Consider the following 18,383-nt stretch of genomic DNA (forward strand, 5'->3'; position numbering starts at 1 on the left):
AGTGTAGATAAAGGAGAGGAGACATGTAAAACAATATGATTTTTAATCCTTTGAGACAATTGAGGCTTGGATTGTGTATGTGTGCCATTCAGAGGGTGAATGTGCAAGACACATTTAAGTGCCTTTGAACGGGGTATGGTAGTAGGTGCCAGGCGCACTGGCTTGTGTCAAGAACAGCATCGCTGCTGGGTTTTTCACACTCAACAGTTTCCTGTGTGTATCAAGAATGGTCCACCATCCAACGGACATCCAGCCAACTAGACACAACTGTTGGAAGCATTGGAGTCAACATGGGCCAGCATCCCTGTGGAACACATTTGACACCTTGTAGAGTCCATGGTCTGACGAATTGAGGCTGTTCTGAGGGCAAAAAGGGGTGCAACTCAATATTAGGAGGGTGTTCCTAATGTTTTGTACACTCAGTGTATAACCCTTTATTTGGTTATTGTCCTTATTGAGGTATTCAAAACGTAGTGTAGTGTATAATGGTCACGATACAGGAAGTAATGTACTTTATTTAGCATTGCATTCTTAGTATTAACACAGCTTTTAACAAAGCTAATTGTTACAACTCAAACAGATCATAACCTTGCTTGCTGCTATGTTTATTTAAGCAAATGGATGTGCAATACCCTATGTTTAGTCTTACACTATAGCATTAAAATCACTTCTGCTTTCAAACAGCTGTTAACTCAAAAAATGTGATTTCTCAAGCATTTCAAGATAAAGAGGGATATGGAATGGGTTTCGTGGAATCTCTCTTCTATACCATAGCATCATAGCTTTCTTGTTTCTTGCTTTTCGAGTTAAAAGGTTTCCGAAATAACTAATATTTTCACCCCAAAATTGATTTGTTCCCTTCTGGATGGAAGACTAGGCTGTAGTGTAAGACTTTGTGAGGTCATTCAAGCTGGTCAGTGTCATTGTGTGTCTATGTTTTACAGAGCATTATGGGTAGTGTAGTTGTACATCATGCTACTGTACATATATGATCAGTGGTCAGTATTTGACCAGATCCTTCATGATCCTCAGTGAGGACCCTCTGTATCCTCCACCAAAGTGATTCCAATGGTTCAGATAGTGGAAGAGTTGATACAGCTGATTCCTCTTCTCAAACCCCGGGGCCTTGGGGATCTTGTTGTGGTACCCAGAGTAGAAGGAGTCGCTGAACCCTCCAAACATCCCGGCGATGCCCAGCTCGTACTCAGCGTGGCCATAGAAGGAGGCGGGGTCGAAAATGACAGGGCCGTCGGAACACTCTGCTACGTTTCCCCCCCACAGGTCCCCGTGAAGCAGGGCAGGGAACACCTCGATGTCGGTAAATAGCTGAGGGATTTTCAGCTGAGAGGAGAGGAGATATCAGACAGAAGATCAATCCCCCATAAAGTCCTCTCGGATCTCAAAAAGAACATAAGGCATAGGAGTAAGGGCTTGGTTTGGGATTGGGGATGGTTCTGTAGTCTGTGTTATTGTTTTAACAGTTCCCTGTAGTTACCTAGTTATATTGTTACCTGTAGCTTGGACCATAGTTGCCTGTAGTTACCTAGTTAAATTGTTACCTGTAGCTTGGACCATAGTTACCTGTAGTTACCTAGTTATATTGTTACCTGTAGTTACCTAGTTATATTGTTACCTGTGGCTGGGACCATAGTTCCCTGTAGTTACCTAGTTATACATGTAGCTGGGACCATAAGTCCCTGTAGTTACCCAGTTAAATAGTTACCTGTAGCTGGGACCATAGTTCCCTGTAGTTACCTAGTTATATTGTTACCTGTAGCTGGGACCATAGTTCCCAATAGTTACCAAGTTATAACTGTAGCTGGGACCATAAGTCCCTGTAGTTACCTAGTTATATTGTTACCTGTAGCTGGGACCATAGTTCCCAATAGTTACCAAGTTATAACTGTAGCTGGGACCATAAGTCCCTGTAGTTACCCAGTTATATAGTTACCTGTAGCTGGGACCACAGTTCCCTGTAGTTACTTAGTTCTATAGTTACCTGTAGCTGGGACCATAGTTCCCTGTAGTTACCTAGTTATATAGTTACCTGTGGCTGGGATCATAGTTCCCTGTAGATACCCAGTTATATAGTTACCTGTAGCTGGGACCATAACTCCCTGTAGTTACCTAGTTATATAATTACCTGTATCTTGGACCACAGTTTCCTGTAGTTACCTAGTTATATTGTTACCTGTGGCTGGGACCATGGCTCCCTATAGTTACCTAGTTATACCTGTAGCTGGGACCATAGTTCCCTATAGTTACCTAGTTATATAGTTACCTGTAGCTGGAACCATAGTTCCCTGTAGTTACCTAGTTATATAGTTACCTGTAGCTGGAACCATAGTTCCCTGTAGTTACCTAGTTATATAGTTACCTGTGGCTGGTACCATAGTTCCCTGTAGTTACCTAGTTATATAGTTACCTGTAGCTGGAACCATAGTTCCCTGTAGTTCCCTTGTTATATAGTTACCTGTAGCTGGAAACATAGTTCCCTGTAGTTACCCAGTTATATAGTTACCTGTGGCTGGTACCATAGTTCCCTGTAGTTACCTAGTTATATAATTACCTGTATCTTGGACCACAGTTTCCTGTAGTTACCTAGTTATATTGTTACCTGTGGCTGGGACCATGGCTCCCTATAGTTACCTAGTTATACCTGTAGCTGGGACCATAGTTCCCTATAGTTACCTAGTTATACCTGTAGCTGGGACCATAGTTCCCTGTAATGACCTAGTTATACCTGTAGCTGGGACCATAGTTCCCTGTAGTTACATAGTTCTATAGTTACCTGTAGCTGGGACCATAGTTCCCTATAGTTACCTAGTTATACCTGTAGCTGGGACCATAGTTCCCTATAGTTACCTAGTTATACCTGTAGCTGGGACCATAGCTCCCTGTAGTCACCTAGTTATATAGTTACCTGTAGCTGGGATCATAGTTCCCTGTAGTTACCTAGTTTTATAGTTACCTGTAGCTGGGACCATAGCTCCCTGTAGTCACCTAGTTATATAGTTACCTGTAGCTGGGACCACAGTTCCCTGTAGTTACCTAGTTATATTGTTACCTGTAGCTTGGACCATAGTTCCTTGTAGTTACCTAGCTATATAGTTACCTGTGGCTGGGACCATAGTTCCCTGTAGTTACCTAGTTATACATGTAGCTGGGACCACAGTTCCCTGTAGTTACCTAGTAACATAGTTACCTGTAGCTGAGACCATAGTTCCCTGGCCTCTCTGTCTCCATAAGACTTCTCCACCATGTTGAGTTGGTGCTGTAGTCTGTGCTGAGAGTAGAATGTTACCCAGTCACTCTGCCACTCATTCTCCTGATGAGAGAGAGAGAGACAAAGAGAGGTTAGAAAGTGGAACTCTGATAAATGTATAAATAAAAATAGGCAGATTTTCTCATCCAGTTGGTCTTTAAATCCCATGTTGAAGGCAGAGACATTGGTGGTTTAACCAATAAATTACTTTGAGCTGTATATAGAGTGTGGAACTATCTTTATTTATATTTATAGCATACAGTTTAAATCCCACGTTACCACATATTCCAGTCTCGTATTCACTAGTGGGAAAGGTGGAAATGTAGTTGTGCCTCCCAATATCAGACGATCTGTTGCATAGTAGCTCACCTGAGGGAGGTATCCACAGCATGTGGGAACCTGGAACCCAAACTGGTCAATGACAGGAACATCAGCTCCTTTTCCTGTTTACATTTAAATGGCAGGAACATCAGCTCCTTTTCCTGTTTACATTTAAATGTCAGGAACATCAGCTCCTTTTCCTGTGTACATTTAAATGTCAGGAACATCAGCTCCTTTTCCTGTGTACATTTAAATGGCAGGAACATCAGCTCCTTTTCCTGTTTACATTTAAATGGCAGGAACATCAGCTCCTTTTCCTGTGTACATTTAAATGGCAGGAACATCAGCTCCTTTTCCTGTTTACATTTAAATGTCAGGAACATCAGCTCCTTTTCCTGTGTACATTTAAATGTCAGGAACATCAGGTCCTTTTCCTGTTTACATTTAAATGTCAGGAACATCAGCTCCTTTTCCTGTTTACATTTAAATGTCAGGAACATCAGCTCCTTTTCCTGTTTACATTTAAATGTCAGGAACATCAGGTCCTTTTCCTGTTTACATTTAAAATGACATGAACATTAGGTCCTTTTCCTGTTTACATTTAAAATGACAGGAACATCAGCTCCTTTTTCCATTTCCATTTAATAGAGTGGTGAGTGAAGGCATGCAGTAGTCTGATGTTGTATATGTGAGAAAGCTAGACTTTTAAACTGTTTTAAACTGTATGAATTGTTTTACCCCAAAATCAATCAATCAATCAATGAACTAGGTGAGTTACCAACAGTCTGCTGTTCCATGTTCTGTCTGTCCCTTTGTCTCTGGTTGTGTAGGTGCAGATCAGCCAGATGCTCTCCCAGCTGCTTAGAGTGCCTGGGGGAATCAGATAATCATTAACACACTCAATCATCACAATAAAGTAAGACATAACAATAATACTTGACTAATGCATACAGAAAAAGAAGAACAGGAAGAAGATGAAGAAGACAATGAAAGAAGAAGATAAAGAAAGAAGATAAAGAAAGAATAAGAAGATAAATAAAGAAGAAGAAGAATATAAAGGAAGAAGAAGAACAAGAAGGAAAGAAAGGTCAAAGATGTGTATTATACAGTGTATGAGGAGATTCTCATACCTGCTAAGACCCCTCATGTCAACATGTTCCATGACGAACACAGCCCCTCCTGTATCCAGCTCTATCACCTTGACAGGCTTGGGGACCTTCACTGTGTCTGTCATGACGATGGCTTCCAAGCTAGCCAACTCCCCATCAAACATACGCTTCGCCTGGGGGACGAGGATAAGACATGTGATGATCATCATGACATTGACCAAGGAATTATACCATACCTTTGTGATGACATGTATTGTACAGAAAAAGTGATGACACCAATGGAGGCTGCTGGGGGGAGGATGGCTCATAATAATGGCTGGAATGGAGTGAATGGAATGGTATCAAACGCATGGTATATCTTTTTTTTTCGATGCCATTCCATTAACTCCATTCCGGCCATTATTATGAGCCGTCCTCCCTTCAGCAGCCTCCACTGGATTACACCTACCATGGAAGTAGTCTAGCAGCCTTCAGAGAAGGCAGTTTATGACTTTTCAGAGGTCAGGATTAGGACTGCCCATCACATAAAAACATCCATCTCTGTGCACAACAACAGCGCTCTGATTTGGCCATCACATGACTGGAGGGCTCTATTGTGAATCCTAATCCTTTGCTCTCAGAGTGCTGACTACTGTAATTCATTTGATAGTGTGTAGCCAAATAGCCTGCAACAAAATATTGTTTGATATAACTGACAAATGATCCTTATTAGGCTACTATTTTACAGTGTTAATCTATTTTGAGTGACTTCATATGTCAATGTAAAGGCATGCAGTATGGAATTAGTAATGAAGTAAATGAAGAACCTGACTCTTGTGGTTGATCTTGACAAACACTCTCCCGTGGTCAGTATCAAAGCTCTGTCCCTGGCTGATACAACCTCCTCCAGAATGGCCAGTTGACTTCAGCATGGATGTTCCCAGCTCCTTCTTTAGCTGAGCTTCCATGGCTGTTCTCCAAGATGCTCTCCAAACGCTTGAAGAAGAACCTATTGTTATTGTTTGACTCCCAAACTTCTTTAGGGTTGACTCCCACTCCTGTAGCTGTCTGTTTATGTTTTGACAACTGGGTGGAAGAAGGCGTGGCTTGTTTTCGAAGGAAAGGAAGCGATTCAATGTTTTGGTTCCGGGTCCGTCGGTGATGAAATAACTAATGACAACTTGGATTTGCAAAGATTTGCTTCTTATTTGTGCAAACATAGCAACTAAAGTTGATCATATGAGCGTCGCCATGGTGTCAAAGTAAGCTGGAGAGGCTTGCTTGCTAGCTAACTAGTCTCGACAAGTTTGATACGGATCAAGTCTTTGTTGGTTTTTACGAAATGTGTTTGCTGCTCGGTGCAACCGGTGTTGGAAAAACTCTTCTCTTGAAACGTTTACAGAATATCCTTTCAAATTAACCAGCATTGAGATTGATTTAGCAAGCAAACGAGAAAATAAGCAAACGTTTGATAGCAAGCAATTGTGACCATGGATGCGTCTCAATAATCAGTGGCTTCCTTTCCTCGTATCCACTTCTTCCTCTCCTTCATCTGCTTGGAATCTGATGACAGTTTTCCAATACACATCCACCATATTCTTCTTCTCACCTATCCTGTGTTTAATATCAGTGCAAATGAAGAAGATGTAGGAGAGGAGACTATTGAGACGAAGCAGCCCATGTCTCACTCCAATATGTATCTTCAGAGTACATTTCCATGCTACAGTGTCTATTTAATCACCCTTAACAGACTATTCACAGCTCAGTGTGAGAGATGGCACAACTGATTTAGGGGAACCCCCTGTTACTCTACCTACGGTGAGTCCATTCGGTATTCACCACAGTGATTGTTGTGTCAGTCACCATTTGAGGATGTCTTGAACAGAAAAGGGATATTCTAGGCTACTATTATGTCTCCATCTGTTACAGGTGGGCACCAACCTGACAGACCTGACTCTGAAGAGAACGAGGGTGACTGTGAGAGAGCTGGGAGGCTGTATGGGTCCTATCTGGCCCAGTTACTATACGGACTGCTCCTCTGTCATCGTGAGTCCAGAACCACATCCATACAGTGTATAAGTCTCCCTGAGTAGCGCAACTGTCTAAGGCCCTGCATCTCAGTGCAAGAGGCGTCACTACAGTCCCTGGGGCGAATCCAGGATGTACCACATCCGGCCGTGATTGGGAGTCCCATAGGGCGGCGCACAACTGGCCCAGTGTCGTCCGGCTTTGGCCGGGGTAGGCCGTCATTGTAAATAAGAATTTGTTCTTAACTGACTTGCCTAACTAAATAAATGTTAAATAAAAAATGTAAAAGTTGAGTTAATATATCTACTCTGAAGAAGAAGAGGGTGACTGAGCGAGCTGGGGTGGGTCAATACTCCTCTCTTATTGGACATAGACATTTTATCAATTAAACCTCTACACATTCAGGTTTGTCCAGCCCTAGTCCAAGATGGCAGCAGCATGAGAACCACGTCATGACTTCTATACAGGTTCCTCTCAATTTGGAAATAATTCCTTGTAAATGTTTAGAATAACCTCAATAATACTGTGTACACATATTCCATCAATGGTGAAGTTTAATGCAAAAATAGTCAATATTTCTATATGATCAATAAGCAAAGCTCCTCTGATCACAAATAGAGATCAACCAGAGGAATGAATAGGCTAATATCACTGCAGTACACGGTAGACCATCAGCCCAATAAACTGGGAGATCAACCAGAGGAATGAATAGGCTAATATCACTGCAGTACACGGTAGACCATCAGCCCAATAAACTGGGAGATCAACCAGAGGAATGAATAGGCTAATATCACTGCAGTACACGGTAGACCATCAGCCCAATAAACTGGGAGATCAACCAGAGGTGTGGATAGGCTAATATCACTGCAGTACACGGTAGACCATCAGCCCAATAAACTGGGAGATCAACCAGAGGTATGAATAGGCTAATATCACTGCAGTACACGATAGACCATCAGCCCAATAAACTGGGAGATCAACCAGAGGTATGAATAGGCTAATATCACTGCAGTACACGGTAGACCATCAGCCCAATAAACTGGGAGATCAACCAGAGGTATGAATAGGCTAATATCACTGCAGTACACGGTAGACCATCAGCCCAATAAACTGGGAGATCAACCAGAGGTATGAATAGGCTAATATCACTGCAGTACACGATAGACCATCAGCCCACTAAACTGGGAGATCAACCAGAGGTATGAATAGGCTAATATCACTGCAGTACACGATAGACCATCAGCCCAATAAACTGGGAGATCAACCAGAGGTATGAATAGGCTAATATCACTGCAGTACACGATAGACCATCAGCCCACTAAACTGGGAGATCAACCAGAGGTATGAATAGGCTAATATCACTGCAGTACACGGTAGACCATCAGCCCAATAAACTGGGAGATCAACCAGAGGTATGAATAGGCTAATATCACTGCAGTACACGATAGACCATCAGCCCACTAAACTGGGAGATCAACCAGAGGTATGAATAGGCTAATATCACTGCAGTACACGATAGACCATCAGCCCAATAAACTGGGAGATCAACCAGAGGTATGAATAGGCTAATATCACTGCAGTACACGATAGACCATCAGCCCACTAAACTGGGAGATCAACCAGAGGTATGAATAGGCTAATATCACTGCAGTACACGATAGACCATCAGCCCAATAAACTGGGAGATCATCTGTGCATTCTGCATAATTTCAGGCTTGTCGACTGCAAGCATGAATTTTTTTTAATCATATTGTGTTTGTCCTCTATATAGTTCATGGTGGACTCTGCTAACACCACCCAGATGTCGTCGTCCTGTATCCAGCTCCTGTCTGTCCTCTCTGCTGAACCTCTCCACACAGCCTCTGTCCTGGTTATCTTCAACAAGAGGTTCTGTAGTAACACACTACACTACACTACACTACACATTCTCTGGCTAAGATCACAGTGGATTTTTGAGACTAAACATTCAGATAGAAATGTAATGAATAGATGTGACATGATCCCTTATTCTCTACATGACAGACAATCAGGTTTGTTCAGCACAATACAGTTGTATCTGAATGTTTTGCAACATTGCACCTTACTGGACAGACTCCTGGCTACGAACCAGACGTACAGTTATGTCCATAAATATTTGGACATTGAACAAGTTATCATTTTGGCTCTGAACGCCACCACAGTGGATTTGAAAGGAAACAATCTATATGAGCTGAAAGTGGAGACTTTCATCTTTAATTTGAGGGTATTTACCTCCAAATCAGGTAAACTGTGTAGGAATTTTAGCACTTTTTATATATGGGGCTCAATTTTAGGGGCTGAAAAGTAATTGGACAACGTAACAATCATCAATTCAATTGTGAGTTTTAATACTTGGTTGCAAATCCTTTGCCGTCAATGACTGCCTGAAGTCTGTAACCCATAGACATCACCAGATGCTGGGTTTCTTCCCTGGTGATGCTCTGCCAGGCCTTAACTGCAGCTGTCTTCACTTCCTGCTCGTTCTTGGGGCGTTTTGCCTTCAGCAAGTGAAATACATTCTCAATTTGATTCAGGTCAGGTGATTGAGTTGGCCATTGCAGAACATTCCAGTTCTTTGCCTTACAAAAGTATTGGGTTGCTTTTGCAGTATGCTTCGGGTCATTGTCCATCTGCACTGCGAAGAGCCGTTCAATGAGTTTTAAATCATTTGGCTGAATCTGAGCAGATAATATAGCCCTAAACCCTTCAGAATTCATCCTGCTGCTTTTGTCAGCAGTCACATCATCAATAAATACAAGGAAACCAGTTCCATTGGCAGCCATACATGCCCACACCATAACACTACCTCCACCATGCTTCACAGATGAGGTGGTATGCTTCAGATCATGAGCAGTTCCTTCCCTTCTCCATACTCTTCTCTTCCCATCATTCTGGTACAAGATGATCTTTGTCTCATCTGTCCATAGGATGTTGTTCCAGAACTGGACAGGCTTTTTTAGATGTTCTTTGGCAAACTCTAATCTGGTCTTCCTGTTTTTGAGGCTTACTAATGGTTTACATCTTGTGGTAAACCCTCTGTATTTACTCTGGTGAAGTCTTCTCTTGATTGTTGACTTTGACACAGATACGCCTACCTCCTGGAGGGTGTTCTTCATCTGGTCAACTGTTGTGAAGGGGTTTTTCTTCACCAGGGAAATAATTCTTCTGTCATCCACCACAGTTGTTTTCTGTGGTCTTCCAGGCCTTTTGGTGTACCTGAGCTCACCAGTGTGTTCTTTCTTTTTAAGAATGTACCAAATAGTTGATTTGGCCACACCTAATGTTTTTGCTATCTCTCTGATGGGGTTGTTTGGATTTCTCAGCCTAATGATGGCTTTCTTCACTGGCAGTGACAACTCTTTGGACTTCATATTGAGGGTTAGCAGCAACAGATTCCAAATGCCACACTTGAAATCAACTCTAGACCTTTTATCTGCTTACTTGTAAATTAACTAATGAGGGAATAACATACACCTGGCCATGAAACAGCTGAGCAGCCAATTGTCCAACTACTTTTTGGTAAAGACCCTCAACTTAAAGCTGAATGTCTGCACTTTCAGCTCATATTCATTATTTAATTGCAACTCCAAAATGCTGTGGTAGACAGCTAAAATAATAATAACTTGGTCAATGTCCAAATATTTATGGACCTGACTGTATCTAATTCCTCCCAATATACTCCCACTTTAAATGCTTTTTTCCCCACCGCGTTGCATGACTATCAACAAACCATTTCTCTCCCTCCCTGCACATTTTCTGACTGATTGTCCTCCCACTCTTCCCCTCAGGATCTCCATTGTACCATGAGTCTAGTAGAGATAAACTTTATTTGCCTCCTTTACAAAAATTAAACAGTGCCTCTCCCTCGCTTTGCAAATGTCTAACCCTTTCTCCTCCCACCCTTCCTCCAGGGACCTCCCTTGTACCATGAGTCTCGTAGAGATGATGTCACTGTTCAGGATGGATGACATCATCGCCTCTGCCACCCAGCCAATCACGACCCTGGAACTGAGCGCTCGTTCCGGCCAGGGACTCCAGGAGGTGTTGGGCTGGCTGGACTCCACCCTAACTGACTGACAGAGTGATGTCATAGAAGCATCTTCCTTCCAGGAAGCAGTTCCTCATTGCTGGTGCTTTCAAGACAACTGGGAACTCTGGAAAGGTCAGAAAGTCAGTGCTGTAGGAGGCCCGAGATGGAATTTCAAGTTGGATGACCGTTAAAAAAAAAAATCCCAGTTGTCTTGAACGCACTGAAGTCAGAGATTTCTGAGTTCCCAGTTGCTTTGAACGCAGCATAAGTGACGTCATTGTCACTGAACTTGGAATGATGTCACCACCAACTGTAAAGTGAGGGTACTGTATCTCACGCTGTTACACATGAATCCTGTTGGCAAGAAGATGTCCTCATGATCTCAGCACACCAAGAATGATGCGGTCATTCACATGGCATCACGTCTTATTGAGGAGGCCTGATATTAATGCTTTTATGGCTGGAATATCATGCCTGTATTTATTGTCAGCACTCTGTATAGATACTGTATCTACCAGCAGTTGTTTTTTAAAGGCTGAGGGAGAACACTGTTATATCATTTGGTTAAAGTATTTCCAAACAGGGAAATGCATAATCATGTGTGGAGTTGTGTCCTCGATGTAGCCTAACTATACTGGAGTAGTGTCCTCGATGTAGCCTAACTATGCTGGAGTAGTGTCATCGATGTAGCCTAACTATACTGGAGTAGTGTCCTCGATGTAGCCTAACTACTGGAGTAGTGTCCTCGATGTAGCCTAACTATACTGGAGTAGTGTCCTCGATGTAGCCTAACTATACTGGAGTAGTGTCCTCGATGTAGCCTAACTACTGGAGTAGTGTGCTCGATGTAGCCTAACTATGCTGGATTCATTGATATGGGGAAATTATGGATGACAGTGGAAATACAGTAACTGTCATACAGGTGTGTGGAAATACAGTATCTGTTATACAGGTGTGTGGAAATACAGTAACTGTCATACAAGTGTTTGGCCTCCGGGGGGGCAGACAGACATTGTGTAGAAAAGTCAACCCTTCGAAGAGTGTGCTTCTTTAAGCATTCAATATGTAGAAATATTCCATTATAAATTGATCAACATGATCATGAAATAAAAGCTGTAAAATATGAATGAATGCAGATGCCAGGTGTTGTTATTAGTTCATTATACCCTTATATTTGATGATGACAATCAGTGTTTCACAAGTAATGATCGAGCAATGAGAGAGGGAAAATAATCATGATATCAATTCATACATTCTTCTAATATGTTGCGTTGCTTATAGGGTCGAATGCGAGCTTCCTAACTTCCACTGCAATTGAATTTCCACTTCTCCCATTGACATCAATGCAAAACTCAACTTGAAGTGAGAGCGTTAGGATTTGCCCCTATAGTGAATCCTGCAGTGGTTCCGGTCTCTTGAAAAGCAGATTTCATTCCGATATCCCTCAAAAGGGACTCCAGTCCACTACAATAGAACTACCTTAGAATCTCTCTCACCATCACAACAGTTCCATTCCAACAGCAAACCACCCTTACACAAGAACTCAGTCAGACTGAGCCTTACTAGGCCTAATGCAACAAAAAGGAAACTTAAAACTCAGTGTTCATTATATGGATGGGGGTTGGCTGGCGTCTCATCATTGGCGTGGAATGTTCTATGCCCGTTCTCAGAAATCAGAGTTGTAGTCGGTGCTGGGAATCATTCCGAACTTTTACAGATAGAAATAGATTGAATAGAGCCAACACGCTTCCCCTATTCTATCTGATACATTTCTATCTATCTGAGTTGCAGTCTGTGCTGGGAAACATTCTGAATGGATAGAAATAGATTGAATAGAGCCGGCACGCTTCCCCCTATTCTATCTGGCAGACAATCATATCTGTTCTACATGATAAATTTCTATCTGAGCATTCTGTAACGTTACATCCTCCTGAACAGACTTGTCAGAGTTATCCCCTGGGGCATCATGGGAGAGATAATAGGAGAGAAAGAGTCAACTAATGAAGGCAGTCCAGAGAGCGGACCGACCAATCAGCATAGAGCAGTGCGGCAGGAACAGTGAGCGTCCTGTCAAAGTGCATTGTGGTCTGTCAGTCGGAGAGATAAGCAGGCATATCTGGTGTACAATCAGTTCAGTGCTGGATCAGGAGCAACAGTGAGGAGCCAATCAAACTAAAGTATGCAGCAGAGTGGGCGGGGAATGTGACTGGGTAAGAAGCAGTTGGAAAAGCAGTTAACTAACCTGATCCCAGATATGTTCCTGCTGTATAGCCAATGATCCATAGGAGTTGGCAGGACAGCACAAACAGATCTGAGACCAGGTTAGTGCAGACACACTCATCTGTAAAGTATTGCTAATTACTTTAACATGGAAACGTCTTCACCTGCTGTGTTTCCTATAGCGGAGGATGAGCTTGGGCATTGGCGTGTATGTACAGTATCTGTCATGGTTTAGGATTAGGTTACTATAGACCTAAACACGTTCTGGGCATATTCTCTTTCTACCTCTCGTTCCTCCTCCATCACTCCCTTCAGCAGAGAGGAGTAACAGGACAGGTTGTGGTTAAAGCGTAGAGCAGATCGTAGCAGACGCAGTAGCAGAGGCAGCAAGCTAAGGGTTACAGTACTATAGCCCATAGAAAAACAACAACAAAATAACAACTTAAGGGGATTTCAGTTCAGTCTGAATTCCAGTTGTTGAGTTTTGAGGTTAGATTGACAGAAAACAACCTAATAAGAGTCATTTCTATTCTCTCTGTTCCATCCACCAGAGTTAGAGGACAGACAGACCAACATGAAGGCCGGCCGTGCAACAGCGGGTGGGCGTCCTATCACATCTGACTACAAAACATCGGCCGTCGTTTTCTATTCAGTTCTCGACAATTCCACATGTTGAATTGTCACCGCTCGTGGACACCCAGCAGGACACCGCTCGTGGACACCCAGCAGGACACCGCTCGTGGACACCCAGCAGGTGATCTACTGCGCATGGCAGAAGTTGGTGTTGGTCTATCTTCCATCTTAGGGGTTCAGTTCAGCTGGACAGACATCATAGGAAGGGATTCTGATTCTGCTCTCCCAGAGACGAGATGGAGGAAAGAGGTAACAGGGGCTGTGGCAGCCCAGGTATGTCCAGGGCTCCATGGGTGGGCTGGGTGAGGGAGGAGGGCAGGCTGGCCGGCTGGTGGCTGGCGGGCAGGGGCAGAGAAGCACTGTAGGGCAGGGAGGGAGGACCGGAGGGGGGGACGGGGGACGTGGAGCTAGGACGCATCTGATTCAGGGTGAGACGAGGCTGTTCACTCTGGAACGGGTTGAGGGGAGATGGAGTACTCAGACCTGGAGGGGGGAAGGAGATAGGGGGGGAGCAAGAGGTGGGGGGCAGAGAGAAAGTCAGTAGAAGCACTTTTAACCATTACACGTTAAATGTTTAAATACTTAACCTGCTCTTAATTATTACATTTGTCCAGTAAGCTGAGATAGGATCAATGGAATAGTCCCAAAAGTGCAAACTTCAACCTGCAATAGCCCCAGGTCTGAGTAAGTGACTGAGTAGCACTTTACTTGTAAATTGGATGGGGTACATGGTTTGCTGTAGAGCAGGGATATGATTGACTGTGTTCACCTGAGAGGAAGGGGTTCTTGGTCTGTGAGTGAGTGACTGTTTCAGTGTTCACCTGAGAGGAAGGGGTTCTTGGTCTGTGAGTGAGTGACTGTTTCAGTGTTCACCTGAAAGGAAGGGGTTCTTGGTCTGTGAGTGAGTGACTGTTTCAGTGTTCACCTGAAAGGAAGGGGTTCTTGGTCTGTGAGTGAGTGACTGTTTCAGTGTTCACCTGAGAGGAAGGGGTTCTTGGTCTGTGAGTGAGTGACTGTTTCAGTGTTCACCTGAAAGGAAGGGGTTCTTGGTCTGTGAGTGAGTGACTGTTTCAGTGTTCACCTGAGAGGAAGGGGTTCTTGTTCTGTGAGTGAGTGACTGTTTCAGTGTTCACCTGAGAGGAAGGGGTTCTTGGTCTTGGCTGGGGGGTTGGCTGGTATCAGGCTGTCCAGATTGACCAGGGAGGCCCCTGTGGGCCCCAGGAAGGATTCAGGGGTCCGGCAGGTCCGAGGGCTGGGGACCCCCAGACTGTCCCCTATACGAGACAGATCAAACAGCTCCGGGCTGCCCTCACCCTCACCTCGACTGTTCAGGCTGAAATGACCTCCGTCCATCGCCTCGTCAAACAAGTCACCATCTAATGGAGAGTACATCAATATATGTTTAAATGCTCAAATATGTTTAGAAATATACAGTGCCTTCGGAAAGTATTCAGACCCCTTGACCTTTTACACATTTTGTTAAATTACAGCCTTAATTTTTAGCAAATGTTTATATATTTTTTTAAATGATACCTTATTTACATAAGTATTCAGACTCATTGCTATGAGACTTGAAATTGAGCTCAGGTGCATCCTGTTTCCATTGATCATCCTAGAGATGTTTCTACAACTTGATTGGAGTCCACCTGTGGTAAATTCAATTGATTGGACATGATTTGGAAAGGCACACACCTGTCTATAGCCATGAAGTGCTTTGAAAGGCTGGTCATGACTCACAACACCATTATCCCAGAAACCCTAGACCCACTCCAATTTGCATACCGCCCCAACAGATCCACAGATGATGCTATCTCTATTGCACTCAACACTGCCCTTTACCACCTGGACTAAAGGAACACTTATGTGAGAATGCTATTAATTGACTACAGCTCAGTGTTCAACACCATAGTGCCCTCAAAGCTCATCGCTAAGGACCCTAGGACTAAACACCTCCCTCTGCAACTGGATCCTGGACTTCCTGACGGGCCGCCCCCAGGTGGTAAGGGTAGGTAACATCTGCCCCGCTGATCCTCAACACGGGGGCCCATCAGGGGCTCAGTCCCCTCCTGTACTCCCTGTTCACCCACGACTGCATGGCCAGGCACGACTCCAACACCATCATTAAGTTTGCCGACAACACAACAGTGGTAGGTCTGATCACCGACAACGATGAGACAGCATATAGTGTGGAGGTCAGAGACCTGGCCGTGTTGTGCCAGGATAACAACCTATCCCTCAACATGATCAAGACAAAGGAGATGATTGTGGACTATAGGAAAAGGAGGACCAAGTACGCCCCCATTCTCATCGACGGGGCTGTGTTGGAGCAGGTTGAGAGCTTCAAGTTCCTTTGAGTCCACATCACCAACAAACTATCATGGTCCAAACACACCAAGACAGTCGTGAAGAGGGCACGACAAAGCCTATTCCCCCTCAGGAGACTGAAAAGATTTTTCATGGGTCCTCAGAGCCTCAAAAAGTTCTACAGCTGCACAGTTGAGAGCATCCTGACTGGTTGCATCACTGCCTGGTGTGGCAACTGCTCGGCCTCTGACCTCAAAGCACTCAGACGGTAGTGCGAACGGCCCAGTACATCACTGGGGCCAAGCTTCCTGCCATTCAGGACCTCTATACCAGGCGGTGTCAGAAGAAGGCCCTAAAAATTGTCAAAGACTCCAGTCACCCTACTCATAGACTGTTCTCTCTGCTACTGCACAGCAAGCGCTATCGGAGCGCCAAGTCTAGGTCCATAAGACTCCTGAACAGCTAATCAAATGCCTACCTGGACCATTTGCAAACTTTTGACTGGTATGTAAATGTGATATTTCGTCTTTATGGTGTATTGTGTGTAGATTGATGAGATGTGTTTTTTACATTTTTTTTTCATCAATTTTAGAATAAGGCTGTAACCTAACAAAATGTGGAAAAAGTCAAGGGGTCTGAATACTTTCCGAAGGTACTGTATGCTTCTGCCCGTACATACATATGTTACATGTTGTTACATGATACATAGACATATGTTAAATGAAAGGTAGAGTCTGTCTGTCTGTCTGTCTGTCTGTCTGTCTGTCTGTCTGTCTGTCTGTCTGTCTGTCTGTCTGTCTGTCTGTCTGTCTGTGTAGCCATAAGGAGCCAGAGATAACCAGTCACCTGTAGGGCTGCCAGTTCGAAGAGCATCTGGGATAGAGAATGGGTCTACTACCCCCAGGGTCTCCCAGGGGTCCGGAGGGGACAGGCTACGCTCCCAAGGAGGGGCGGGGCTACCGTAGGTGGGAGGAACCATCCAGGGAGACTCTATCACAGCGGGGGTGGAGCGAGCCTCCACTGCAGTAACAGGACAGGGTAAGGATTTACATTATTACACGTCTATAAGCAGATCATAAACGTTACATTATAGCTACATAGAGCTTTATTAACATTATTATTTACTAACTGTTTCACAGTTTTCTTTAATATGAGGGTGTCTATTGGTAAGAGAATAACTACCAGTGCCTGGAATACATTGTGTAATCAATTGATTATTGGCCTACAGTACAGTATGAGTGGTGAGCAGAGAGAGCGATAATGCTGGAGGGCAGACAGTACAGTATGAGTGGTGAGCAGAGAGAGCGATAATGCTGGAGGGCAGACAGTACAGTATGAGTGGTGAGCAGAGAGAGAGATAATGCTGGAGGGCAGACAGTACAGTATGAGTGGTGAGCAGAGAGAGAGATAATGCTGGAGGGCAGACAGTACAGTATGAGTGGTGAGCAGAGAGAGCGATAATGCTGGAGGGCAGACAGTACAGTATGAGTGGTGAGCAGAGAGAGCGATAATGCTGGAGGGCAGACAGTACAGTATGAGTGGTGAGCAGAGAGAGAGATAATGCTGGAGGGCAGACAGTACAGTATGAGTGGTGAGCAGAGAGAGAGATAATGCTGGAGGGCAGACAGTACAGTATGAGTGGTGAGCAGAGAGAGCGATAATGCTGGAGGGCAGACAGTACAGTATGAGTGGTGAGCAGAGAGAGAGATAATGCTGGAGGGCAGACAGTACAGTATGAGTGGTGAGCAGAGAGAGAGATAATGCTGGAGGGCAGACAGTACATTGAGGGTGGTGAGCAGAGAGAGATAATGCTGGAGGGCAGACAGTACAGTATGAGTGGTGAGCAGAGAGAGAGAGATAATGCTGGAGGGCAGACAGTACAGTGTGAGTGGTGAGCAGAGAGAGATAATGCTGAGGGCAGACAGTACATTGAGAGTGGTGAGCAGAGAGAGAGAGATAATGCTGGAGGGCAGACAGTACATTGAGAGTGGTGAGCGGAGAGAGAGAGATAATGCTGGAGGGCAGACAGTACAGTATGAGTGGTGAGCAGAGAGAGAGATAATGCTGGAGGGCAGACAGTACAGTGTGAGTGGTGAGCAGAGAGAGAGATAATGCTGGAGGGCAGACAGTACAGTATGAGTGGTGAGCAGAGAGAGCGAGATAATGCTGGAGGGAAGACAGTACAGTATGAGTGGTGAGTAGAGAGAGACATAATGCTGGAGGGAAGACAGTACAGTATGAGTGGTGAGCAGAGAGAGAGATAATGCTGGAGGGCAGACAGTACAGTATGAGTGGTGAGCAGAGAGAGAGAGATAATGCTGGAGGGCAGACAGTACAGTATGAGTGGTGAGCAGAGAGAGACATAATGCTGGAGGGAAGACAGTACAGTATGAGTGGTGAGCAGAGAGAGAGATAATGCTGGAGGGCAGACAGTACAGTATGAGTGGTGAGCAGAGAGAGAGAGATAATGCTGGAG

General features: G+C 44.2%; 3 protein-coding genes across 6 annotated transcripts in view; 1 reads left to right on the forward strand and 2 right to left on the reverse strand.

Moving 5' to 3' along the window:
- Positions 1-495: 495 nt before the first annotated feature.
- On the reverse strand, positions 496-5,788 carry LOC106606261 (ketosamine-3-kinase). Of its 2 annotated transcripts, none has more exons than XM_014202408.3 (6): positions 5,502-5,788; positions 4,717-4,868; positions 4,365-4,456; positions 3,635-3,708; positions 3,206-3,328; positions 496-1,341 (listed from the first exon to the last, which is right to left on the reverse strand). In XM_014202408.3, the coding sequence occupies exons 1-6, from the start codon at positions 5,640-5,642 to the stop codon at positions 1,000-1,002; spliced, it is 924 nt and encodes a 307-aa protein (XP_014057883.2). In that variant the 5' UTR covers positions 5,643-5,788; the 3' UTR covers positions 496-999. The 2 variants fall into 2 exon arrangements, with proteins under 2 accessions (XP_014057883.2, XP_082829041.1); XM_082972915.1 differs by having other exon boundaries at positions 5,507-5,751.
- Positions 5,789-5,806: 18 nt separating this feature from the next.
- LOC106606260 (ADP-ribosylation factor-like protein 16) lies at positions 5,807-11,877 on the forward strand. The gene is made up of 5 exons (XM_045715799.2): positions 5,807-6,077; positions 6,434-6,492; positions 6,604-6,720; positions 8,474-8,589; positions 10,632-11,877. The coding sequence occupies exons 1-5, from the start codon at positions 6,017-6,019 to the stop codon at positions 10,795-10,797; spliced, it is 519 nt and encodes a 172-aa protein (XP_045571755.1). The 5' UTR covers positions 5,807-6,016; the 3' UTR covers positions 10,798-11,877.
- Positions 11,878-11,889: 12 nt separating this feature from the next.
- The window catches only part of LOC106592115 (epsin-3), a 64,096-nt gene continuing 57,602 nt past the window's right edge, over positions 11,890-18,383 (reverse strand). For all 3 annotated transcript variants that reach the window (XM_082972914.1, XM_082972913.1, XM_082972912.1), the window contains 3 exons: positions 16,754-16,927; positions 14,737-14,979; positions 11,890-14,086 (listed from right to left, as the gene is read on the reverse strand). In XM_082972914.1, coding sequence (XP_082829040.1) covers positions 13,800-14,086; positions 14,737-14,979; positions 16,754-16,927 — 704 coding nt within the window. In that variant the 3' untranslated portion in view covers positions 11,890-13,799. The remainder of the gene's footprint in view (positions 14,087-14,736; positions 14,980-16,753; positions 16,928-18,383) is intronic.

The sequence above is a fragment of the Salmo salar genome, chromosome 03 (genome assembly GCF_965601325.2).
Source record: "Salmo salar chromosome 03, fSalSal1, whole genome shotgun sequence".
Classification (NCBI taxonomy): Eukaryota; Metazoa; Chordata; class Actinopteri; order Salmoniformes; family Salmonidae; genus Salmo; species Salmo salar.